This window comes from Nematostella vectensis, chromosome 13 (assembly GCF_932526225.1).
Source record: "Nematostella vectensis chromosome 13, jaNemVect1.1, whole genome shotgun sequence".
Lineage (NCBI taxonomy): Eukaryota > Metazoa > Cnidaria > Anthozoa > Actiniaria > Edwardsiidae > Nematostella > Nematostella vectensis.
In genome coordinates this window covers 806,317-831,955 of record NC_064046.1, presented here as the reverse complement: position 1 = coordinate 831,955, position 25,639 = coordinate 806,317, and the positions used below count along the sequence as shown (strand labels likewise).

Here is a 25,639-nt window from a genome sequence, read left to right as displayed (position 1 = left end):
ACTCACACGATAGTTTAAGTGGCAGATCCAAGAGGGGGTCTAGTCTAGGGGGTCGGTGCCCCTCTCCTTCGGATGGATTCTTTTAATGTAAAATACTAGCTTTGCGTATCTAAAACATACCATGGATTTCAATTCCTGTTGTTGCTCAATAAACTGTGCGATCTTGTGTTCCTGCTCTTCCATAACTCCTTGACAGTGTCGAATCTGAGATGGCAGAAATTGTATTAACAAAAGATACCGATGAAAGATTATGGCATCCATTGTAGGAGCCAAAAAGCAAACACCTTAATATTTTTACCCAGTAAGCCACATATATACTTACATGTTTTTGTGCTTCTTGAAGCTTTTCTTTTTGTTGCGCATTTTGCTTCTGGATCTCTTCACTGTTCTTAAGCTGTACTGAAAACTAGAAACAAAGGCTATAATTGATTTCCACTTCGCATAGAGCAGAATAAAAGAAGACTTACAACAAACAACATTTCGAGTTTTATTAAAAGCTGTTTTCACCTGTTCTTCCGAGACTTGCAGTTGCTTCTCAGCGGTTTCTAAATCAAGCTCGAGTTTACTGGCCTTGTCTTCGTATGCCGCTGCCTGTTCGAGAAAACAAAGCAGATTGTAGGCACATGAAACCAAGCAGGTAAGCGGTACAGCCTTGACAAGCACAACGTGTGAGCATTACAGCAGTGAAAAGGCATTTTTCCGCATGTTTTTTATGTCAGTACGAGGATCTGTTGTTCGATGGAGTTATTTTCCGACCGCCAGTTGAGGGCGGTAAGGGACCGAATAGGTTAACTATTGATTTGACTCCTATCTATCACAAGCTATTGATTACCTTACCTCATCAACGTACTTAACCAATCATAAACTAATTGTAAGAATCGACCAATCACAAGCCACTGATAAGAATCGACCAAACACCAGCCACTGATAAGAATCGACCAATCACCAGCCACTGATAAGAATCGACCAATCACTAGTCACTCATTAGAATCGACCAATCACCAGCCACTGATAAGAATCGTCAAACACCAGCCACTGATAAGAATCGACCAATCACCAGCCACTGATAAGAATCGACCAATCACCAGCCACTGATAAGAATCGACCAATCTCTAGCCACTGATAAGAATCGACCAATCAGAAGCCACTAGCGCCTTACCTCATCCACGGCAGCCTGCTGCCTAGTCTGGGCGACCTTCAGATCTGCTTTCAACTGGTCGAGTAGGATTTCCAGCTCAGAGATCTGCACAAGACATGATTTAATCAAACTATAATACATAACGGTACTAGGGGTAGGGGTGGTGATATAAAAGTGTGTGTCAGTGGGGAGGGGAGGGGGCAACGTAGGACCCATGAAAGTCAACTTACAAGGCATGGCAAGTTTTCTTTGATCAGGCTCTCGAATCCGGTCTACCACTCAAATAGCGTATTTATGGTGGCTATCAGTCGATAATCAGTAATATATCATGGTGGATATCACCTGTGTTGTCGATATTTACCTGTCTGTTTTGCTGGCTCTGCTGGTCGCCTGTTTTTTGTAACTCCACCTGCATCTTTCGATTTGCTTTCTCTAATCTCACAACCTGAAAACACGAAATATGAATTCTTTCCGTCTCACAATAAACCAGCATAATAGTAGTGATCATATTCTCCTATATTCTCATATTCTCTCAACATTATACAATGTTCGAGAGCTATCATGGTCAGCGGCCATACCTCAGACACGCGTGCGCTTAGCTGGTCTTGCGTGGAAGCGAGGTTCTGTTCCATGAGACTTAGCCTCTCTTCGTGATGTGCGAGCTGACACGACCGAAAAAAAACACAAGTAAATGAATGACAAACAAGTTGTGAAAGGGGCACTTGGACAAGTGAAGTGTGTTTCTAGTGTATAATCGAAAAGCAGTCAAAATTAAGCAGAATAGCAAAAAGGAAACATCCAGGTTTTTAATGATCTTTGATCTTTCAGGGTAATACAATATTTTTTTAACAAGCATGAAAGTGGCTTTATAAAATTAAGTATACCTCTTGTTTTGTTTCTCGTTCCTGTTCTCGGGCCGAGGATAGGTCTTTTTCGAGTTGCGCAATGCGTTCTTTTCGTTTTGTTGCCTATGATAAAAGAAAATACTGACATCTTCATCCAAGAAGAAAGCAAAGAAGATCTACCTCACTTGTAAGCTGTTTGTGCTTTAGTTAAGTTCTACCTCATTAGTAAGCTGCCTGTGCTTTAGTTAAGTTCTACCTCATTAGTAAGCTGCCCGTGCTTTAGTTAAGTTCTACCTCATTAGTAAGCTGCTTATGCTTAAGTTAAGTTCTATGTCATTAGTAAGCTGCTTATGCTTAAGTTAAGTTCTATGTCATTAGTAAGCTGCTTATGCTTAAGTTAAGTTCTACCTCATTAGTAAGCTGCTTATGCTTAAGTTAAGATCTACCTCATTAGTAAGCTGTTTATGCTTTAGTTAAGACCTACCTCATTAGTAAGCTGCTTATGATCCGCTCTCAGTGACATTAGCTGCTCATTTTGATCATCCATCGTCTGTTCGCAACTGTACAACTGAAAACAATAGGCACGTAAGGTATGTATGTGGCCGAACTTACTGATTTAACATAAGTATGTGAATTATGCAAGTCACTGGTTTGACATGGGAACGTAAATCTGCAAGTCGCTGGTTTAACATGGGCACATAAAGTATATAAATGAGCTTACCTCATTTGATTTTTCTCTCAGTTCATCTTCTCGGATCTTCAACGTCTTCTGTGACGATGCCAGCAGATTGTTTAACTGAGTTATCTTCGGAGAGGAATTTAAAGATAAGATTTTGAACTCATTATGACAAGAAATTTGGAAAGCCGTCGGTTAAATAGAGGGTGTCCAGTTTATGTTGGTTTTACTGTACCTTTAACTATTTTGCTCGAGGGGCGCATCACAAGGGTTTTTAACATGGGGAACGAGGTTACATCACATTTATATGGTGGTTGGGGGGTATAGGGGAGAACCACGGCGGTCGAGCACTCTATGGGAGCAAGTGTGTTACATGACATTTGTTATAACGTTTGTTAAAGGTTCTAGGGGAAGATCACCTACGGCAGTCAAGGGCTATTTAGAAACGAGTGGGTAACATAACATTTATAACAGTTGTTGGTGGTTCAGGGGAGAATCGCTTAGGGCGGTCAAGGGCTGTATAGGAGCGGGTGGTTAACGTAATATTCATATGGCGGTTGTGGGTTCTAGGGTGGGATCCCTTGGGGCGGTCAAGGGCTGTATAGGAGTGGGTGGGTTACTAGGGTGGGATCCCTTGGGGCGGTCAAGGGCTGTATAGGAGTGGGTGGGTTATCGCCAAAGCTGCTTACGTCTTGCATGAGCGACGTGTTGGTATTCTGTGCGTTGCCGAGCTCAATCTCAAGATTCTGAATCGTCTCTTCACTCCGCAATGTCTGAGGGCACAAATTACATAGTATACAGAAATGGATTAAGTTAAATCTGTGGCCGCTCCGGTGGGCTAACAGCATCAAGACAAGATAGTTATCTTTCTGAGCCCTTCTAATATGTCTAATCTTCTCCTTCCCCTTGCTCATAGCGAGTGAGTCAACCAAACCTAACCAGACCTTCAAAGCACACACAAACACAGAAGCAAAGCAGTGGGTTGCATCTTCCACAGGCGTTCAAAAGAAACGAAGAAAATGTGAGAATGCTGTCTCGGGCTCCCTGTGTTATGAAAACCGGAAGCGTAAGGCAAGGGTGGTAAATTTGTTTTTCGCTGAGCAGTAGGTTATTCAGTAAATCGTGTGTTGCTCGCTCTCGGGAAACATACACTGACCGTGACTCAACACTACGGTGTCCTACACACTGCCCGTGACTCAACACTACGGTGTCCTATACACTGCCCGTGACTCAACACTACGGTGTCCTGTACACTGACCGTGACTCAACACTACGGTGTCCTATACACTGCATGTGACTCAACACTACGGTGTCCTATACACTGCCCGTGACTCAACACTACGGTGTCCTATACACTGCCCGTGACTCAACACTACGGTGTCCTATACACTGCCCGTGACTCAACACTACGGTGTCCTATACACTGCCTGTGACTTAACACTACGGTGTCCTATACACTGCCCGTGACTCAACACTACGGTGTCCTGTACACTGACCGTGACTCAACACTACGGTGTCCTATACACTGACTGTGACTCAACACTACGGTGTCCTATACACTGCCCGTGACTCAACACTACGGTGTCCTATACACTGCCCGTGACTCAACACTACGGTGTCCTATACACTGCCCGTGACTCAACACTACGGTGTCCTATACACTGCCCGTGACTCAACACTACGGTGTCCTATACACTGCCCGTGACTCAACACTACGGTGTCCTATACACTGCCTGTGACTTAACACTACGGTGTCATATACACTGCCCGTGACTCAACACTACGGTGTCCTATACACTGCCCGTGACTCAACACTACGGTGTCCTATACACTGCCTGTTACTCAACACTACGGTGTCCTATACACTGCCTGTTACTCAACACTACGGTGTCCTATACACTGCCTGTGACTCAACACTACGGTGCCCTATACACTGACTGTGACTCAACACTCCGGTGTCCTATACACTGCCTGTGACTCAACACTACGGTGTCCTATACACTGCCTGTGACTCAACACTACGGTGTCCTATACACTGCCTGTGACTCAACACTACGGTGTCCTAAACACTGCCCGTGACTCAACACTACGGTGTCCTATACACTGCCTGTTACTCAACACTACGGTGTCCTATACACTGCCTGTTACTCAACACTCCGGTGTCCTATACACTGCCTGTGACTCAACACTACGGTGTCCTATACACTGCCTGTGACTCAACACTACGGTGTCATATACACTGCCTGTGACTCAACACTACGGTGTCCTATACACTGCCCGTGACTCAACACTACGGTGTCCTATACACTGACTGTGACTCAACACTACGGAGTCCTATACACTGCCTGTGACTCAACACTACGGTGTCCTATACACTGACTGTGACTCAACACTACGGTGTCCTATACACTGCCCGTGACTCAACACTACGGTGTCCTATACACTGCCTGTGACTCAACACTACGGTGTCCTATACACTGCCTGTGACTCAACACTACGGTGTCCTATACACTGCCCGTGACTCAACACTACGGTGTCCTATACACTGCCCGTGACTCAACACTACGGTGTCCTATACACTGCCTGTGACTCAACACTACGGTGTCCTATACACTGCATGTGACTCAACACTACGGTGTCCTATACACTGCCCGTGACTCAACACTACGGTGTCCTATACACTGCCCGTGACTCAACACTACGGTGTCCTATACACTGACCGTGACTCAACACTACGGTGTCCTGTACACTGCCTGTTACTCAACACTACGGTGTCCTATACACTGCCCGTGACTCAACACTACGGTGTCATATACACTGCCCGTGACTCAACACTACGGTGTCCTATACACTGCGTGTGACTCAACACTACGGTGTCCTATACACTGACTGTTACTCAACACTACGGTGTCCTATACACTGACTGTGACTCAACACTACGGTGTCCTATACACTGACTGTGACTCAACACTACGGTGTCCTATACACTGACTGTTACTCAACACTACGGTGTCCTATACACTGACTGTGACTCAACACTACGGTGTCCTATACACTGCCCGTGACTCAACACTACGGTGTCCTATACACTGCCCGTGACTCAACACTACGGTGTCCTATACACTGACTGTGACTCAACACTACGGTGTCCTATACACTGACTGTGACTCAACACTACGGTGTCCTATACGCTGCCCGTGACTCAACACTACGGTGTCATATACACTGCCCGTGACTCAACACTACGGTGTCCTATACACTGCCCGTGACTCAACACTACGGTGTCCTATACACTGACTGTGACTCAACACTACGGTGTCCTATACACTGCCCGTGACTCAACACTACGGTGTCCTATACACTGCCCGTGACTCAACACTACGGTGTCCTGTACACTGCCCGTGACTCAACACTACGGTGTCCTATACACTGCCCGTGACTCAACACTACGGTGTCCTATACACTGCCCGTGACTCAACACTACGGTGTCCTATACACTGCCCGTGACTCAACACTACGGTGTCCTATACACTGCCCGTGACTCAACACTACGGTGTCCTACACACTGCCCGTGACTCAACACTATGGTGTCATATACACTGCATGTGACTCAACACTACGGTGTCCTATACACTGCCCGTGACTCAACACTACGGTGTCCTATACACTGCCCGTGACTCAACACTACGGTGTCATATACACTGCCCGTGACTCAACACTACCGCTATTAACCCACCTCGTTTCGGTGTTTCTGCTTGAGCGATGACATGTCTTTATTTAACTGCTGGATGGCTTGTTCACTGCGCGTTATCTAAGAAATCAAACCACAAGTATCAGAAACTATAAATTGTTATGTTTGTTGTGAACAGCAATTGTCAGGCTAGACCAGGACATGTTGCCAAGTCGGTAGGCCGATTAACTTGCGTTACGGTGCCATGAAAACAGCCGTAGGTTGTCAAGGGCGTTCACATAACCAGGCCCTGAGTCACCAATTCTCCTTCTGTTACCCTGACCTGTTGGGAGGAATGTCGCTTCTCGTCCTTGAGCCCCGCGTTCTCCATCTCCATGCTTTGCAGTCTTTCCTCGTAATATGTAACCTGAAGGTTATAATCGAAAATGAGGAGCTTGCTCTTAACGCTACCTGTCCTCTCTCGGGTGTTTATTTACTTTTTTCCTGGTTATTCTTTCTGGGTATTCACTCTTCCTGGTTATTAACTCTTCCTGGTTATTCACTCTTCCTGGTTTTTCGCTCTACCTGGTTATTCGCTCTACCTGGTTATTCTCTCTTCCTGGTTATTCACTCTTCCTGGTTATTCACTCTTTCTTGTTATACACTCTTCCTGGTTATTCTCTCTTCCTGGTTATCCATTCTTCATAGTTATTCTCCATTCCTGGTTATTCACTCCACCTGGTTATTCTCTATTCCTGGTTATTCTCTATTCCTGGTTATTCTCTCTTCCTGGTTATTCTCTCTTCCTGATTATTCACTCTTCCTGGTTATTCACTCTTCCTTGTTATACACTCTTCCTGGTTATTCTCTATTCCTGGTTATTCTCTCTTCCTGATTATTCACTCTTCATGGGTATTCACCTTTTCTGGTTATTCACTATGCCTGGTTATTGAATCTTCCTGGTTATTCACTCTTCCTGGTTTTTCACTTTTTCTGGGTACCGATGCAAGTACCTTCGACATTGTGACATTCTTATCTGCCACTTGTATCATTGAGGCTACCTTTCTACCTTCCTTGGACATTGTAATATCTCGCATGTCTAGTCTTGTATCTCTCCTTCCTGTCTCCTGCCTGGACATGCTGGTATCTCTCTCCCTCTTCCTGTTCCGCTCTATGTTTACCTTCTCGCGTCATCTGATCTCACCTGTTGTACCCTTTGAGCATGTTGCTCTTTTTCCGATAATAACTCGCTTTGCAGAAGACGTGTTCGATTCTCGTGCTCGGCAATCTGGGGAAATGATTGTCACATCTCAAACAAAACATTGCTGAGCCCAACGCGCTGTTTGCAGGGCTTATACTGCTTGCAGTGCTAAACGTGGAATGTAACGGTACTCCGTACTGTGCTGGAGAGAGCTGTGATTACCCAGGGACACGCGCTTTAGTTCTCAAGCCAGGGCCTGGGACCAATCCCGAGTAGGGTGAGCTTGAGATTTCATCAAATGTGTAAAACCTCCTGACTCTCATAATTTGAGACTATGAATTCCTCGTCTTTTTGAATAAAGAAAGTTAAGCTTGAGGTCCCGTCTTTCACCGCACTTCATTTACCTGTATCGAGAGCCTTTAAAGAGCCGCTGGTCACGCTGACATATTGCACGTTAGTGACAGTGTCTACACACTAGCTAACACTCATGATTTTAGACTGCATAGAGCAGTAACCACCTATATTGACCGGTAAAGTTATATTCGCATCTGAAGCGTATAATAAATAGGTGTATTCGTTTGTGTTATACAAACACTATAAACATTTTCTTATGTTGCGATAGATTGAAGGCTGAGTGAATCCCATTCGCCGCAATTCTGCACAATGTCCTATTATGGTATGATACTTTATTAAGCATGCGCTAATAACACTAGCCACTGACCTCATTGAACGCGTTTTCGCATCGCTCGTTGGATGACTTGAGGTCGGTTTCAAGATGGCGGACCTTATCCTCTTGAATTGCGCTCTCTTTCTGTTTCTCTGATAACTTGGCCTTGAGATTGTGAATCATCTCTTCGCAATGCGCTACCTACGAATGACATCATTCATCAGCGAGGCAAAGAAATGCTTCAGTGGATATCAAAGCGAAATCCTCCTAATGAGGGGGGGGGGGGGGTGCACATTTTCTTAGATGCACGAATTTTTTCAACGCGGAGCAGCTGTGATTTTTGTAATCTTTTTTGCTGATTCATTGCCTTTTTTAGTGGGTTTTTCAGTTGCTCGATTCTATTCCCTGGCTTTCGGGGTCTGCTAGAATTTTTGGGGGATTTGTGCACCTTACTTACCCTCCCCTAAGGTGTCTCATGGTTCCTTTTTCGAGTCAATCTTTTCTCATGGTTCCTTTTTCGAGTCAATCTTTTCTCATGGTCCCTTTTTCGAGTCAATCTTTTCTCATGGTCCCTTTTTCGAGTCAATCTTTTCTCATGGTCACTTTTTCGAGTCAATCTTTTCTCATAGTCCCTTTTTCGAGTCAATCTTTTCTCATAATCCCTTTTTCGAGTCAATCTTTTCTCATGGTCCCTTTTTCGAGTCAATCTTTTCTCATGGTCCCTTTTTCGAGTCAATCTTTTCTCATGGTCCCTTTTTCGAGTCAATCTTTTCTCATAATCCCTTTTTCGAGTCAATCTTTTCTCATGGTCCCTTTTTCGAGTCAATCTTTTCTCATGGTCCCTTTTTCGAGTAAATCTTTTTTCATGGTCCCTTTTTCGAGTCAATCTTTTCTCATAATCCCTTTTTCGAGTCAATCAAAACCCGCATAATACTTTGTCTAACTTCGTAAAACTCTGTAATGGTGGCGCGACTCGTAAAACTTTGTAGTGGCATCTAAAACCTAAGTTTTCTAAGCTGTTCAATTTGTAATGTTTGGATTATTTACGAAAAATTAAAAATGCTGTCTATATTCTTCGTCTCTATCATCACGATGTCGGATGTCGTTTTGAAGAGAAAACGCAAAAACGGCGCGCGGGGTCATTCGGTTCCTAAGAAAAATTAACTTGTTGCATTTCAATAAAATACGCAGCACAAGAAACTGTGAAATAATTTCAAAAATAATTTTTAAATTATTAAAATAATTTCATTACTTATATAGCGCAAAATCTATTGCATATGTAATTCCAATATATGATCTAAATCTAAAAAAACTATACCTGATTTTTGAAGCGTTCACATGCGTCCTTCGCAAGCTTCAGTTCTCTTTCCACCTCCTCAAGTGCTCGACCTTGCCGCTGAGTCTAGAAAACACAGACACCGTTATCACCCCTTCACCAGTATCAACACCATCAATACAGACACCGTTATCACCCCTTCACCAGTATCAACACCATCAATACAGACACCGTCATCACTCCTTCACCAGTATCGTTATCACCCCTTCGCCAGTATCAACACCATCAATACAGACACCGTCATCACCCCTTCACCAGTATCGTTATCACCCCTTCACCAGTATCAACACCATCAATACAGACACCGTCATCACCCCTTCACCAGTATCAACACCATCAATACAGACACCGTCATCACCCCTTCACCAGTATCGTTATCACCCCTTCACCAGTATCAACACCATCAATACAGACACCGTTATCACCCCTTTACCAGTATCAACACCATCAATACCGTAATAAAAGTCGGAAAAAACAGGTTCTCGTTGCATTGTTTTTACATTGAGAATTTATGTTCTTTGTTCATTTTCCATATAGGATTTATATGGTGACTTTTTTAAAAGAACCTATTCAAAATAGAGCATGGTATATTAGGACATATTCAGCCTGATCAAACAAATGTTGGTTCTTATTAGCAGTTGTTTCTTCGTCGTCATAATAAGTACGAAATTTAATGACACTATTAAACATGATAGCCTACCTGGAAATGATGTACTGTGCGATCTCTTTTTGACATTTTCAAACTAAGAATACTTTTGTGAGTGGCACGAGTCGCTATGTCAAAACCTTTCCACTCCCGATTCACACTTTTTTGGCGGAACTCTTCGGGTGTAATATAATATGTAAATAATGCGAGTGTAGCCAATACAACTTGTTGCTTCGCACTCTTAATAATTCAAAATGCGATTGGAGGTTACTGTTTCATTATAGTTTTTGTCATTAAATTTTCTCGGATCAAAAGGTTGTTTACAGGTAAACTCGACGGGGGGCGGGGCATGGAGCCACTGAACACCGAGTCTCGAAGAATTGGGGTTAAAAAAGACTGATTTGCATACAGCTGGTTTATAAATACTAGAAACAGAGCCATAAACATTTATGGGTAAACATTTAATCGTCTGAATCTTAGACAAACAAAGGTAAAAGCCCTGGAATAGTCAGTATGAGGAATGGAATAGCGCATTTAGCTTTTTTAAACGGCGAATGTCATAACAGTTTGCAAACCATAGTCAACTACATCTGAACTGTGGCATGCTTGAGGATCCAGTGAGTTCTTTGTTCGGCCGAGAAAGTTTGGTCTTACGTTTTCTAGATCTTAGAGAACTATCGAGGGATGTGATTGGCTACTTTGTCTACATAGGTCTGCCTCACAGGATGTAATTGGCTACTTTACGACACGATATGATTGGCTACCGTACCTTTTCAGTCTCGTCTACATAGCTCTGTCTCACACTCTCCAGCTCTTGTCTGTTATTATTGAGCTCTTCGTCGCGATCTGCAACCTAGGGATACCATCACATTTTATTTTCAGGTTTCAAGGTAAAACAAGATGGCGGCGGTCGCGATCAGCTCACCTGCTGACGAAGGTCCTTGAGGTTGGAGTCCAAGGTCTTGATGGTGGCTTCACATCGATTCACCTGGAAATAGAACAGGAATCTATAGATGGACACTTATAGAAAGAAGACTAAAAGCGCAGAGTAACTCCGATAATAAGGGCACTTTCGGAATATTGCTTATTCTAAAGAGCATAAAAGTACAATGAAAACCCTGTTAATCAGGACACTTTTATAATCTCACTTATTTTCTAGAAGCTAGAGAGGTAGGACCCCGTTAACAAGGACATCTTCTAGATCTAAATTATTTACAGGAGACAAGAAGCACAACAGAACCCGTTAATAAGAACACTAACTAACTAAGCTATCTTTTTTCTGTTATTTAAAATAAAAAATGGTGATGTGAGCATTAGTTTAGCTAGCCTTCTTTCTCCAGCCACGTCCCGATACAATACTCGAAATTACCATCCTAACAATTACCGCCTTTTTTCCACTCACAACCAAAATTATTACAGGAATTCGTATTTCCCCAGAACTGTCAAGCTTTGGAATAGTCTTCCTTCACTTATGAAATCTTGCACTACGCTTTCGTCTTTCAGAAATCAGCTGACAACTCACTATTTAGAGAAACTTGCTTTTTACCAACCTCCATAATTTCATAGAGCTTAAATTTATGTAATTCAATTTTTATTTTCGTTTTAGAATTTTTATTGTGTGTAATTTGTTGGGAAAGAATTTCAATTGGGGCTTACGCCCTGTTTTTCTTCTCCCGTCACATTGTTTCTTATTTTCTTTATTTTGTTTATTTCCTATTGTAAACCGTAGTATTTTTGTGTGACAAAGCCAATAAACTAAACTAAACTATCAGGGGTATATAATTAGGATGGGAGGGGGGGACATTATTAGAGAGGGGGTATATTATCGGGAGGGAGGGGAGGGTGTCATGTACCTGGATCACGCTCTGGTTGAACTGCTCCTTGTAGTACGTCAGGTTGTTCTGGAGTTTGGTGCTCTGGTTTTCTTGTTCCTTCAGTCTTTCTTTGAGTGACGAGACCTGGGAGAGTGCAGTGACAAGTTATGGGCCTTGTCAGGACTCGCATAACACCATCACGGGTTGTTTATTTTAATTTAAATATCGATCATTATGACCAATTTGCAAATTATTATTATCCCTGCTTTATTTGATACCTTAGGAATAAAATGGGGTTGTTTGAAATGTAGGCTAAGTAAAAGATTCTTCACACAAGACAAAAATCAAATCGTAGAAACAATTACTCATACGAACCTTTTTCCTGGTTTCTTTGATCTCATTCTCTTGGTTTTGAATAACCTCTTGACAACGTCCGATCTAAACAAAATTGCACATGGTTAGGGAAATCGTAACGCCTAGAAACCTCCATAAACGAACACTCTAAAAGGGATTCAACACTTCTCCTCGAGAGCGATTCCACAATGTTCGTGAATCACTCGGCACTACTCTGGCTCACTCGGCAATGTTCGTGAATCACTCGGCACTACTCTGGCTCACTCGGCAATGTTCGTGAATCACTCGGCACTACTCTGGCTCACTCGGCAATGATCGTGAATCACTCGGCACTACTCTGGCTCACTCGGCAATGATCGTGAATCACTCGGCACTACTCTGGCTCACTCGGCAATGTTCGTGAATCACTCGGCACTACTCTGGCTCACTCGGCAATGTTCGTGAATCACTCGGCACTACTCTGGCTCACTCGGCAATGTTCGTGAATCACTCGGCACTACTCTGGCTCACTCGGCAATGATCGTTAATCAATCGGCACTACTTGAAAGGTATTCGATTCTATTTGGGGCAACTCGGTAATGATCGTGAGTCACTCGACACTATTCGGGACTGACCCGAGTGAGCTTACCTCTTTCTCGCAATCATCCTGAGCTTTGCGCGTCTTCTGCAGATCCACGACAAGCTTGTTGGATTTCTCGCGCTCGTCACGTAACTAGAACCAAGTGAATGACAGTGATTTGGATGTTTATACTTATATGCAACTTATGAATATTTTAGGTTCGCCCGCAATGTACCCTGGTTTCCCGGGGATCATCGCCCCAAGGTATTTAATAATGGGCCGACAATACGCCTCTCGTGTGTGACATATGCTATCCCGTGACATTGTCACATGCTATCGCGTAAAATTGTGACATGCTATCGCGTGACATTGTGACATTCTCTCGCGTGACATTGTGATATGCTCTCGCGTGACATTGTGACATGCTATCGCGTGACATTGTGACATGCTCTCGCGTGACATTGTGATATGCTCTCGCGTGACATTGTGACATGCTCTCGTGTGACATGCTATCACTTGACATTGTGACATGCTGTCGCGTGACATTGTGACATGCTATCGCGTGACATTGTGACATGCTCTCGCGTGACATTGTGATATGCTCTCGCGTGACATTGTGACATGCTATCGCGTGACATTGTGACATGCTCTCGCGTGACATTGTGATAAGGTCTCGCGTGACATTGTGACATGCTCTCGCGTGACATTGTGACATGCTATCATTCGACATTGTGACATGCTATCGCGTGACATTGTGACATGCTATCGCGTGAAATTGTGACATGCGCTCGCATGACATTGTGACATGCTATCGCGTGACATTGTGACATGCTATCGCGTGACATTGCGACATGCTATCGCGTGACATTGTGACATGCTATCGCGTGACATTGCGACATGTTCTCGCGGAGCAGAGACCAGCTGCTCCTCAACGGTGTGCAGATAGTCATGATTTTATAACCCGTGGTTAAATCAGGTCTTTAATCCATGCACACGGTCTACTAACAAATAGATCTTTTATGTCCCAGGGCAACGCAGACAAAGTGCGCACAAACCAAGCCTATGGAATGAGCAGGTTATTGATGGAAATTTTGATAAATTAGAAAAGTTGAATAAATGACTGAGGCGATTATTATGATGAGATAGCGATGACTTTTATGATAATAATGATAGTTTTCTTCCTTATGATGACAGTAATGGTGATGATGATGGCGTTTTAAAGATGATAGCGGTGATGATGGTGGTGGTGGTAATGATGATGATGACGGTGATCATGGTGGTGATTTTGATAATGGTAATGATGATGGTCGGTGAAATAATGATTTCAGGTTTTATGGGCGTTGCCAGGGGGGTGGCCCAGGGCCCGCCCCCCCTTCTAGCAGCCAAAATATAGTAAAAAATAGGTGTTATAAAGTTAAAAATAGAGGTGTTATCCAGTTAAAAATAGAGGTGTTATCCATCATATATAATAAATGTCTCCTATCTACTGCTTACTAATGGCGAGGAGTCCCCTCACCCACCCCGTTAGATGTCTCGTTCTCTTTCCTCATGGAGTCTGTCAGATTGTTCCCAAGGGTCTCGATCTCCGTGTTTAATCGCCGCGACTGAAGAGGAAGGCAACTTTTAATATTAGCAATTTCTTTAATTAGATTTGCTGTCAATTGTTAACGTCATGATACACAAAGCAATTTTTTCCTGCAACTTGCAATGCAACATAGATATGAATAAGAAAAATACCTGTTGCAGATATATGATATCTTTTTCTCTCGTGACACAGGACAATTTTTCAGGCAATGTTGCGAAGGTAGAAATCAATTTTACTTTTTTTGCAACGCAACAAAAATCTGCAAATTACCCCAAAGGGGATGTAACACTCGTAATTTTCTTGAAACTTGAAACGTTACGCAGTGCATAATCCAAGATGCGGCAGCGACAGGGAAACATTGGGGGTTTCTTGCCTACAGGAGGCTATTTCCTGCTTGACAAACTACGATAAGACATACCAGCATTTGCATTGAAAAACTATACAACAAAATGTCTAAAAAATAAAACAATACCTCTGATTCGTGGGCTTCCTGTGCATCGGATAAACTAGTTTCCAGGTGCTGCACGGTCTGCATAAGCCGCTGAACCTGAGAAAGTACTGGGCATTAGCAACTTGGCAAATTCGTAATTGAAACAAGGGGACTGAGGAACGAGTGGAGTCATAACTCACCTCCTGCATGCATCTCGCTTTGTCGTTTTTCAGTTGGCTGATTTCGTGCTCATCTTCAGAGATCTATGGGAAAACAAGGGAACACGTGATTGGTAAAACAAGTTTATTGGCCATTCAAGAGGAAACCCAATAAGTGCGGATAACCTGTGAATCATCAAAATGAAATCTGACGCTGGATCCCTTACCTTTTCTGACGAGTTCTGCAGCTCGGATTTCAGCGATCGGAGTTCGGACTCAAGTCGGCCGATGCTCGTCTTGAGTTCGGCGATCTCATTTTCGCGACCTCGGAGCTCTGACGTCACACTCTCATATTCCTGCTGAGTCGCGTCCAGTTCTGCTTGCAGGCTCAACACGGTTTCGTCACGCTTTGAAACCTGGAATGCGTGACGCATGGTAACGCAATCAGAGAGGACGAGTCATTAAATCACTGCCGGCGTCGGATGCACATCATTTCTTTTGTCTTGTGGCCAGTCAGCATGGGTCTAGTTTACGTACGCCATGCTGCCTCTGTTGCACGGAGCTCCAAATAGCACACGCATTTTAGAATATTGATGTGTGATCTTACACTCAGATTGGGTAATAAAGATATCCCCAAACCCGTGAAAGCTACATTCGGTGACCTTAGAAAGGAATTCTGACTTACGACTAACGTGTTCTAGTGCGCATGCGCGAAATATAGTTACATGATTAGCCTACTCACCTCAAGTGCGCATGTCCGATGTTTCTCTTTTGACACCGCGAGTTCCGTCTCTAGAGTCCGTATGGTCTCATTCGACTCGACAAGCTAGAACATACGAAAACATCGTGTGGGAAAACATTCAATAAAGGGTGACTAAATGGAGTGAAAGTTAGATTTTCCAAAAGTATGAGAGTTTACAACATTCAAAACAAAAACAAAACAACTGTGCCATACAAGTCGAACCGACGGACATGAATTCAATGGTAAGTACCTCGTCGCTTGCTTTGGCGAACTCGGTCTGGAGAGAGGAGATCTCGTCACGTAGGCGCCCCATCAACTCCTCCTGGTGCACAAGCTAAAAGACAAACATAAGATGCGCAGTGAGACGGAGAGGGGAGGGGAAGGGCACGAAGAGACTGAGGGGGGGAGGGGAGGAGAGCGATACATACAGATCGGCCGACCAAACCAACAACTGACCGACCACGACCGAAGCGAAAACCGACCGACCGACAGACAAAGATGAAGACTGTGGGCGAATAGTCGGACGGACGGATGGACGTACGGAAGGGCAAGAATACGTACAGATTGAAATAGTCTTTGCCTTTCGTGATCAGAGTTCGCCCTCTGTACAACTTATCAATACCATCAATTATTATCAGTATTTTTGAATAAATAAATAAAAAGCAATTCGTATATTGTACGATAAATGTAATGCAAATTCACCAGTTCCAGCGTATCTAGACGGCGGCGAATCTGCCTGTTGCAACCAAGGAAAGCTTCCGTTGGACTTTTTGATCCGAGAGAAAGCAAAGATGACCGGAACCAGCTCGAGTATAAAGTGCCAAGGGATTCCATTCTATTACTTAAATATCCTAACCATATCACTTGGTATATGATACCATTGTCAAAGATATTTCCTGAAGATTTTCTTGCGGTCTGAAGTAAATTTGATCTACTTCAATAACAGAGTTTCAAATAAAAATCCTGGCGATCAGTCGGTAAACTTACTTTATAAGTTGACAGTTGTGGATCAAAACATTTTTTGTCTACTCCAATGAGCGCAATTATGAATTAATATATTATCATTTAAAAAATCCGCAAGATTTCAACATCGTAATTAATTCATTATATTCCGACAACTTAATATTTCTTATTATTGGTATTCTTCTTAAATAAAATATTCTTTCTCCGAATAGCAAAGGAAACGAGCACAGAGAGCTCTTTCACGAGCATTAGAAATGTAACAAATCCATATAAAGTGTTTAGTGTAATAATGTAAACAAGCAAAACAGTTCTGTAATAGAAACCCGATGATCGGAGACCCAGCGACCTTTGCGGGCGCTATCCAAAAGAAAAAGAAAAAGAGAAAAAAGGACTGAGGCATGCAATAATCCGTTCTCGTGAGCAATGCACTCACAAACCTTACACGAACCTTATATTGTAAAATAAAACTAGAAAAGCTGCTCTTTAGAATTTAGGAACGAACCTTATATTGTAAAATAAAACTAGAAAAGCTGCTCTTTAGAATTTACGAACGAACCTTAAATTGTAAAATAAAACTAGAAAAGCTGCTCTTTAGAATTTACGAACGAACCTTATATTGTAAAATAAAACTAGAAAAGACTTTTTCTAACTTATGAACCAAAATGACGTCGCGAGGATTTCGAAACACAGGCATAATTTCGTAAATTTTCGATAGGCCAAAAATTGGTAAAAAGACTATGCCGAATGTCGTCTTTGAGACTTTATTTTAGGTTCCGTTAGCAAAGAGTTGACAGTAAAATATGTTTTGTATCTTTCTAAGTATGTTTTGTATGCTGCGTCCAGCGGATGTAAGATGCTCCAGCCACGTCATTATCATTGCACTCTTTTTTTTTTTATAAGAACCTTTTTTTTGTTATAACGTCCAGTTCACCAAATTTTAAGAACATGCTAAGAACATGCCGAGGCTGAGATGCTGAGCCTCAACTGAAAATAAGACATTCCTATAAAAAAATAGTGTATTATTGTTTCCATGCTGCCGTTTTTTTTAACTGACTGTGTAGTAGAAAACAAGAAAGAACAACCCGCGCACGACATCAGCGCGCACAAATTAAAATAAACAATGAAAACAAAAACTAGAAATTCTTCAGCATACCGTGTCCCGAAGCTTTAGCAGAATGTTGACCATATCTGGCGCGTTCCCCCGCTTAATCACAACCTGCTCCACAAGCATCGGGACATTGGATCACCGCGAGATACCGAGAATTCAGTCACTACTTAGCAGGACGATCAACCGTTCTCGAAGATATCCATGGCGCGCGCAAAGGGTAGTGTCACAAGGAAGAGAATTACGTCACAAGGCACAGGGTGACGTCACAAACAAGGTCATTATCTTAGCCGAATCAATGGCCGGGATGCACCAGAAGTAAACAAGGACATCAATATCAATGTTTTATATCTGGGTAAGGAAAAGTGAAATTCGAAAGCCGATTTAGCTGAATCACTGATCGGCACGGTATGTTTTTACGTCCTGAGATAAGTGAACGCTTCGAGTTTGAGAGAATCGGCTGCTCCACACAACGGTGATCACTTTTCTCAGCAACTTTCTTTATAATGTGGCCTTTTTTCCATCCAAAACGGCCCTATTGCTTAATTAATAAATTGATATCCAACAGGGAAAAAATCTGGATTATTTTTTGTTACAGATCAGTCGCTCGCTACACCGCTCTATAAAAACAATCTTGAATTTGAAAGCGCAAAAATAATATTAGATTCAGGCGCGTACCCAGGCTTGGCTGAGGGCAGGTGGCGCACTCATAGGTATTGTATGGAAAAGGGCAAGTATTTGACGATCATTCAATAAGAAATGACCCTCTTTTGGAGTGCCAGGGAGGAAGGAACATCCTGCGTACCCCATGTGTACGCGCCTCGAGTGAGGGACAATGGTGTCGGGAATCGTCTGGCTGGATAGAACAAAGCCACGTTTCTAGTTGTCTGCCAAACCATCCCATAATCGCTCGCCAAGAGGGCAATGCCTAGACCCTAGTCGTATTGAACATGGCGAATAGTGTTGCGGTTTCTCTCACCTCGTCGTAGCACTCGGAGTACTGATTTTGGACGTCATTCAACTCTTCTTGCAGTCCGCGTATTCTCTCGTCCCTCATGGCGATCTGAAAACAGGCATGCTTATGTGTCATCACCTCTTCTGATGTACAACTCTTCATCACATGCAAAATTATGTACACCTCTTCTGACGGCAGTTATTTGGAATCAATGAGTGGTAATTCACCGACTTTTCGGCAATGCTGCCTTCATCAGGAGTGAATTATCGCTAAGTGGTCCCATTTTTTTAATGTTTTTTGCATCCAACGTTCATTGCAAAGAACCATCAACACTTCTGAAGAGATCTACAACTGAGCTCGGTCACCTTATGTCGCTTAGTTTTTAGCCTGGTGGGGGTGTAAAATGCCTGGATGAATGGATAACTTATTTTACAATGTTTTGCCTGTCTGACAGTAGAATGCAAAAGACTATTGGTGTTCTAAACGGGTAGCCCTAACCTGCCCATGATGCAGTGCTCTAATGTTCACCCAAGCATTTCTTTGTCACGCCGATTGGCTAGTAAATCGGCACATTTCTCGCACTCTCATTGATATAAATCAAGAGACCATGATATAAGAGAACGAATCCCCGTGGCCCATGATAACGTCCAAGAAAGCTATTTTTAGATTGCGCGAGTTGTCAATCATAGCATCCATACATGGTTCGTCGCGCCATATTTGGTTATGGGCACCACGAGCTAGTACAATTTCACACCAATTTTTCTCCCTCTCCACTTCTTTACTTCGTTCGCTACCTGTTTTTATCCTTTTAGCTTCTCTTCAAGGCTCATGATCACAATGCTACTCATGGGGTGGCGTCCTGTTATCTATTAAGTTATCTAATGTTCAGTTATCTAAATGTTATATAAATAATTGAACGGGAAGACGTCGGGGAGACGATGAATTTGGAGTTCATTCAAGATGCATCGTGCAGACTCCTAAAAAGTTCTTTTTCTTTGCAATTCGGTGAGATAGAATACCTAGGCATTCTCAGAGTCTATGTTATGTATTTTAATACAAGAAGGCTTTTATTTTTCTTTGATTTATAACATTTTTAGACGAATGAACTTCAATTTTTCACGCAAATGTTCAGAAATCATGTCACTCAAGAAACCCTTGTCACTGAAATAAGATCTACTTCATTATAAAGACTTGAAATCTTTTATTTGTAATATCGGTGTGAATATAATGGTATTAAGTTCTGGATGGATCTTTTTCATTAAAAGGGAATTGGAAGAGAATTGTGTTTTGTTAACAAAGATTTATGATTGATTGTTGTGTTATAAGTAAGTTGCGAATCAGCAGTTGAAAACTTTTACTGGGGAAGTTGATCCCAGAGCCTAAAATCACGCACTTTATGCATTTCAATGTCCCAGAAACGGCTGATTGGCTCCAGCGTACTCTAAAAATAACTGCTTGTTCTAAAAATAGTTTTTAAAAATAACTGCTTGTTCTAAAAATAGTTTTTACGGACGTCATCATTGGAACATACCCTAATACGGGGGATTCGTTCTCTTACATCATGGTCTCTTGTATAAATTGGTCTACTTCACAAACCGGCCAGGATGGTCACGCTAGCGCGCGTCGCAGTTGCATAAGTGCAGCCATAACAAGGAAGATGCGCGCAGAGATCGCAAAGGGATTGAACGCAAACTTTTGGCAACATTCAAGACCACATTTTGGCTATTTTCAGAAAATCTATGACAAAAAACTCTGCTTTGGAAAAATATAACAAATCTTTCTCGAAAAATGCCAATCGAATGGTCTAAAATGTTAACAAAAGCTTGAAAGAAAAATAAGCAGAGACAAGTACGATTGATTAGTTTAATCATAAATCATTAAGTATATTCACAAACATTAGATATAACTAGTGCTAACTATCATGCTTTCAAATATTTTTAAATATTTGTTTTTTTCGTAAAAAATAAAATACGATTCTTTGCGATAAATATCTAAAGTACAAAATATATTATATATTCATATATGATAAAATGCCGTCACATGGTCTTGAATGTTGCATGGCCTATCAAATCACCGTCTTTTGATCATCAAAAAATATAAAAATAAATCGTTTATGCAGTCGCTGACCTAAATGCCAACGTCCTATAATAAATAGAATGCGAAAATTGTACCTAGTAATCAAAAAAGCGATTAATTTAGTCTTATATAATTTACCAATTTATCCTTGATACTAAAACTCCAATCACATATTGACAAATTTGAGCAGGATCGCTTATTTGCTTGTTGATACGTCAATCAAGTAAAAGGAACCAATGAGGACTGCTTTCCTCTACGCCAATCAGGCATTGAGCCAATCAATCCTTTTTTCAGTCAATGAAAGACAATATCCCAATCAAAATTATTTTTCAGCCGCCAATCAAAGGCTATGAACCAATCAGGATGCTCGAAATTTAGTTTACTTCGTATGTGTTCGTCGTTGTCAAATTGGCAAAGCTACTTGCTTCGTCGGTTTGTACAATTAAGGTGGCCTCTCACCTCTCACGTTGTATTTATCAGTCCATCGATAGATCATGTCACTCACGTCAGGTCATAATCTAAGTTTGTTCTGGTTGTCAGTCTGGCAATTCTGGTATTTATGTCGTAATCTGATTGTCAGCCAAATATTTTTACTTAAATCTCGAAACATTCAACTGTGATAGGACCCTAAAAGACTTAGCTACGCTTGTTCAGTAAAGGTTTTCGTTTTCGTCGGTGGAGGCGACTCGTTCACTCACATCTTTGTCGGCGGTTTGCTTGACGTCATCAAGTTCTCGTGTGGACTGGCTCAAGTCTCGCTCCAGCTTATGCACCACCTCAAGCTGCTGGGTTATCTACAAAAAGAAATAATTCTTTTTAACAGCTAGATGCGGGAATGCCGTTGATGATATGCAAACGCTCGGGAATATATTACACGGAAGCAAGGCATTATTCGGGAGTGATTCGGTACAACTCGTAAAGGGATTGGTAGTGTAAACGGAAGCAAGGCACTTTTCGGGAGTGATTCGGTACAACTCGTAAAGGGATTGGTAGTGTACACGGAAGCAAGGCACTATTCGGGAGTGATTCGGTACAACTCGTAAAGGGATTGGTAGTGTACACGGAAGCAAGGCATTATTCGGGAGTGATTCGGTACAACTCGTAAAGGGATTGGTAGTGTACACGGAAGCAAGGCACTATTCGGGAGTGATTCGGTACAACTCGTAAAGGGATTGGTAGTGTACACGGAAGCAAGGCATTATTCGGGAGTGATTCGGTACAACTCGTAAAGGGATTGGTAGTGTACACGGAAGCAAGGCATTATTCGGGAGTGATTCGGTACAACTCGTAAAGGGATTGGTAGTGTACACGGAAGCAAGGCATTATTCGGGAGTGATTCGGTACAACTCGTAAAGGGATTGGTAGTGTACACGGAAGCAAGGCACTATTCGGGAGTGATTCGGTACAACTCGTAAAGGGATTGGTAGTGTACACGGAAGCAAGGCATTATTCGGGAGTGATTCGGTACAACTCGTAAAGGGATTGGTAGTGTACACGGAAGCAAGGCATTATTCGGGAGTGATTCGGTACAACTCGTAAAGGGATTGGTAGTGTACACGGAAGCAAGGCATTATTCGGGAGTGATTCGGTACAACTCGTAAAGGGATTGGTAGTGTACACGGAAGCAAGGCATTATTCGGGAGTGATTCGGTACAACTCGTAAAGGGATTGGTAGTGTACACGGAAGCAAGGCATTATTCGGGAGTGATTCGGTACAACTCGTAAAGGGATTGGTAGTGTACACGGAAGCAAGGCATTATTCGGGAGTAATTCGGTACAACTCGTAAAGGGGTTGGTAGTGTACACGGAAGCAAGGCATTATTCGGGAGTGATTCGGTACAACTCGTAAAGGGATTGGTAGTGTACACGGAAGCAAGGCACTATTCGGGAGTGATTCGGTACAACTCGTAAAGGGATTGGTAGTGTACACGGAAGCAAGGCATTATTCGGGAGTGATTCGGTACAACTCGTAAAGGGATTGGTAGTGTACACGGAAGCAAGGCACTATTCGGGAGTGATTCGGTACAACTCGTAAAGGGATTGGTAGTGTACACGGAAGCAAGGCACTATTCGGGAGTGATTCGGTACAACTCGTAAAGGGATTGGTAGTGTACACGGAAGCAAGGCACTATTCGGGAGTGATTCGGTACAACTCGTAAAGGGATTGGTAGTGTACACGGAAGCAAGGCACTATTCGGGAGTGATTCGGTACAACTCGTAAAGGGATTGGTAGTGTACACGGAAGCAAGGCACTATTCGGGAGTGATTCGGTACAACTCGTAAAGGGATTGGTAGTGTACACGGAAGCAAGGCACTATTCGGGAGTGATTCGGTACAACTCGTAAAGGGATTGGTAGTGTACACGGAAGCAAGGCATTATTCGGGAGTGATTCGGTACAACTCGTAAAGGGATTGGTAGTGTAAACGGAAGCAAGGCACTTTTCGGGAGTGATTCGGTACAACTCGTAAAGGGATTGGTAGTGTAAACGGAAGCAAGGCACTTTTCGGGAGTGATTCGGTACAACTCGTAAAGGGATTGGTAGTGTACACGGAAGCAAGGCACTATTCGGGAGTGATTCGGTACAACTCGTAAAGGGATTGGTAGTGTACACGGAAGCAAGGCACTATTCGGGAGTGATTCGGTACAACTCGTAAAGGGATTGGTAGTGTACACGGAAGCAAGGCATTATTCGGGAGTGATTCGGTACAACTCGTAAAGGGATTGGTAGTGTACACGGAAGCAAGGCATTATTCGGGAGTGATTCGGTACAACTCGTAAAGGGATTGGTAGTGTACACGGAAGCAAGGCATTATTCGGGAGTGATTCGGTACAACTCGTAAAGGGATTGGTAGTGTACACGGAAGCAAGGCATTATTCGGGAGTAATTCGGTACAACTCGTAAAGGGGTTGGTAGTGTACACGGAAGCAAGGCATTATTCGGGAGTGATTCGGTACAACTCGTAAAGGGATTGGTAGTGTACACGGAAGCAAGGCACTATTCGGGAGTGATTCGGTACAACTCGTAAAGGGATTGGTAGTGTACACGGAAGCAAGGCATTATTCGGGAGTGATTCGGTACAACTCGTAAAGGGATTGGTAGTGTACACGGAAGCAAGGCACTATTCGGGAGTGATTCGGTACAACTCGTAAAGGGATTGGTAGTGTACACGGAAGCAAGGCACTATTCGGGAGTGATTCGGTACAACTCGTAAAGGGATTGGTAGTGTACACGGAAGCAAGGCACTATTCGGGAGTGATTCGGTACAACTCGTAAAGGGATTGGTAGTGTACACGGAAGCAAGGCACTATTCGGGAGTGATTCGGTACAACTCGTAAAGGGATTGGTAGTGTACACGGAAGCAAGGCACTATTCGGGAGTGATTCGGTACAACTCGTAAAGGGATTGGTAGTGTACACGGAAGCAAGGCACTATTCGGGAGTGATTCGGTACAACTCGTAAAGGGATTGGTAGTGTACACGGAAGCAAGGCATTATTCGGGAGTGATTCGGTACAACTCGTAAAGGGATTGGTAGTGTAAACGGAAGCAAGGCACTTTTCGGGAGTGATTCGGTACAACTCGTAAAGGGATTGGTAGTGTAAACGGAAGCAAGGCACTTTTCGGGAGTGATTCGGTACAACTCGTAAAGGGATTGGTAGTGTACACGGAAGCAAGGCACTATTCGGGAGTGATTCGGTACAACTCGTAAAGGGATTGGTAGTGTACACGGAAGCAAGGCACTATTCGGGAGTGATTCGGTACAACTCGTAAAGGGATTGGTAGTGTACACGGAAGCAAATAAGTCATTCGGGTCCAGGGCCGTAGCATGGGGTGGAGAACTAGGGGCACGTCCCCCCCCCCCCCCCTCAATATTTAAAAAAATATATAAGAAGATGACCAGGAGGGGCCCAATATTTTCTTTATGTTTCTGTATTGGTCCCCCCAATATTTTCTTTATGTTTCTGTATTGGTCCCCCCCCCAATATTTTCTTTGTTTCTGTATTGGTCCCCCCCAATATTTTCTTTATGTTTCTGTATTGGTCCCCCCCCAATATTTTCTTTATGTTTCTGTATTGGCCCCCCCCCCCCCCCCCAATATTTTCTTTATGTTTCTGTATTGGTCCCCCCCAATATTTTCTTTGTTTCTGTATTGGTCCCCCCCCCAATATTTTCTTTGTTTCTGTATTGGTCCCCCCCAATATTTTCTTTATGTTTCTGTATTGGTCCCCCCCAATATTTTCTTTATGTTTCTGTATTGGTCCCCCCAATATTTTCTTTATGTTTCTGTATTGGTCCCCCCAATCTAACGCGTCCTGCTACGGCTCCGGGTGGTACATGGAAGTCTCTCATTTTTGTTTCGGAAAGGCTCTGTGTTACTCGCGAGTCACTGGGTAATACTCGTGATTCACTTAGTCATACATGAAAGGGGCTCGTTTCTGTTTGGAAAAGAATGTTTCTACTCAAGAGTCACTCACACCCGTGAGTTACTCGGCATCACTTGTGTGCTACTCGGTAATACACAAGAATGCCTACATGGATATGTGTCTCTTGGGGTAAAATTGGAGTGATAGTGATAACACTGACCTCTATTTCCTTCTCTCGCTGTTGATCACGTAGAAAAGATGTCTCTGACTTAAGCCGGTCAATCATTTCTTCCCTTTTCGCCATCTGAATAACATATTAAAAAATACCACTTTTTAAAATTATAGTAAAAGTCCC

General features: G+C 42.9%; 1 protein-coding gene and 1 long non-coding RNA gene across 5 annotated transcripts in view; one reads left to right on the top strand and one right to left on the bottom strand.

Moving 5' to 3' along the window:
- LOC5521487 (early endosome antigen 1) overlaps positions 1-25,639 on the bottom strand; it is a 57,193-nt gene that overhangs the window by 14,552 nt on the left and 17,002 nt on the right. For 3 of the 4 annotated variants that reach the window (XR_007306305.1, XM_048720897.1, XM_048720896.1), the window contains exons 25-53: positions 25,505-25,588; positions 21,619-21,714; positions 18,869-18,952; positions 16,072-16,155; positions 15,822-15,905; positions 15,307-15,495; positions 15,122-15,184; positions 14,964-15,038; positions 14,427-14,510; positions 12,976-13,059; positions 12,369-12,431; positions 12,033-12,137; positions 11,105-11,167; positions 10,949-11,032; positions 9,516-9,599; positions 8,252-8,398; positions 7,534-7,617; positions 6,673-6,756; positions 6,396-6,470; positions 3,349-3,432; positions 2,705-2,788; positions 2,468-2,551; positions 2,023-2,106; positions 1,717-1,800; positions 1,500-1,583; positions 1,160-1,243; positions 508-591; positions 323-406; positions 121-204 (exon numbers count right to left, since the gene is read on the bottom strand). Coding sequence is in view for 3 of the 4 variants with exons in the window: in XM_048720897.1 (XP_048576854.1) it covers positions 121-204; positions 323-406; positions 508-591; positions 1,160-1,243; positions 1,500-1,583; positions 1,717-1,800; positions 2,023-2,106; positions 2,468-2,551; positions 2,705-2,788; positions 3,349-3,432; positions 6,396-6,470; positions 6,673-6,756; positions 7,534-7,617; positions 8,252-8,398; positions 9,516-9,599; positions 10,949-11,032; positions 11,105-11,167; positions 12,033-12,137; positions 12,369-12,431; positions 12,976-13,059; positions 14,427-14,510; positions 14,964-15,038; positions 15,122-15,184; positions 15,307-15,495; positions 15,822-15,905; positions 16,072-16,155; positions 18,869-18,952; positions 21,619-21,714; positions 25,505-25,588 (2,556 nt within the window). In the remaining variant the exon portion in view is untranslated. The remainder of the gene's footprint in view (positions 1-120; positions 205-322; positions 407-507; positions 592-1,159; positions 1,244-1,499; positions 1,584-1,716; positions 1,801-2,022; positions 2,107-2,467; positions 2,552-2,704; positions 2,789-3,348; positions 3,433-6,395; positions 6,471-6,672; positions 6,757-7,533; positions 7,618-8,251; positions 8,399-9,515; positions 9,600-10,948; positions 11,033-11,104; positions 11,168-12,032; positions 12,138-12,368; positions 12,432-12,975; positions 13,060-14,426; positions 14,511-14,963; positions 15,039-15,121; positions 15,185-15,306; positions 15,496-15,821; positions 15,906-16,071; positions 16,156-18,868; positions 18,953-21,618; positions 21,715-25,504; positions 25,589-25,639) is intronic. The other variant, XM_048720898.1, reaches the window with a different exon arrangement.
- LOC125559055 lies at positions 10,088-11,947 on the top strand. Its single transcript, XR_007306306.1, has 2 exons — positions 10,088-10,669; positions 11,062-11,947. It is a non-coding gene; the product is annotated as an uncharacterized LOC125559055 (long non-coding RNA).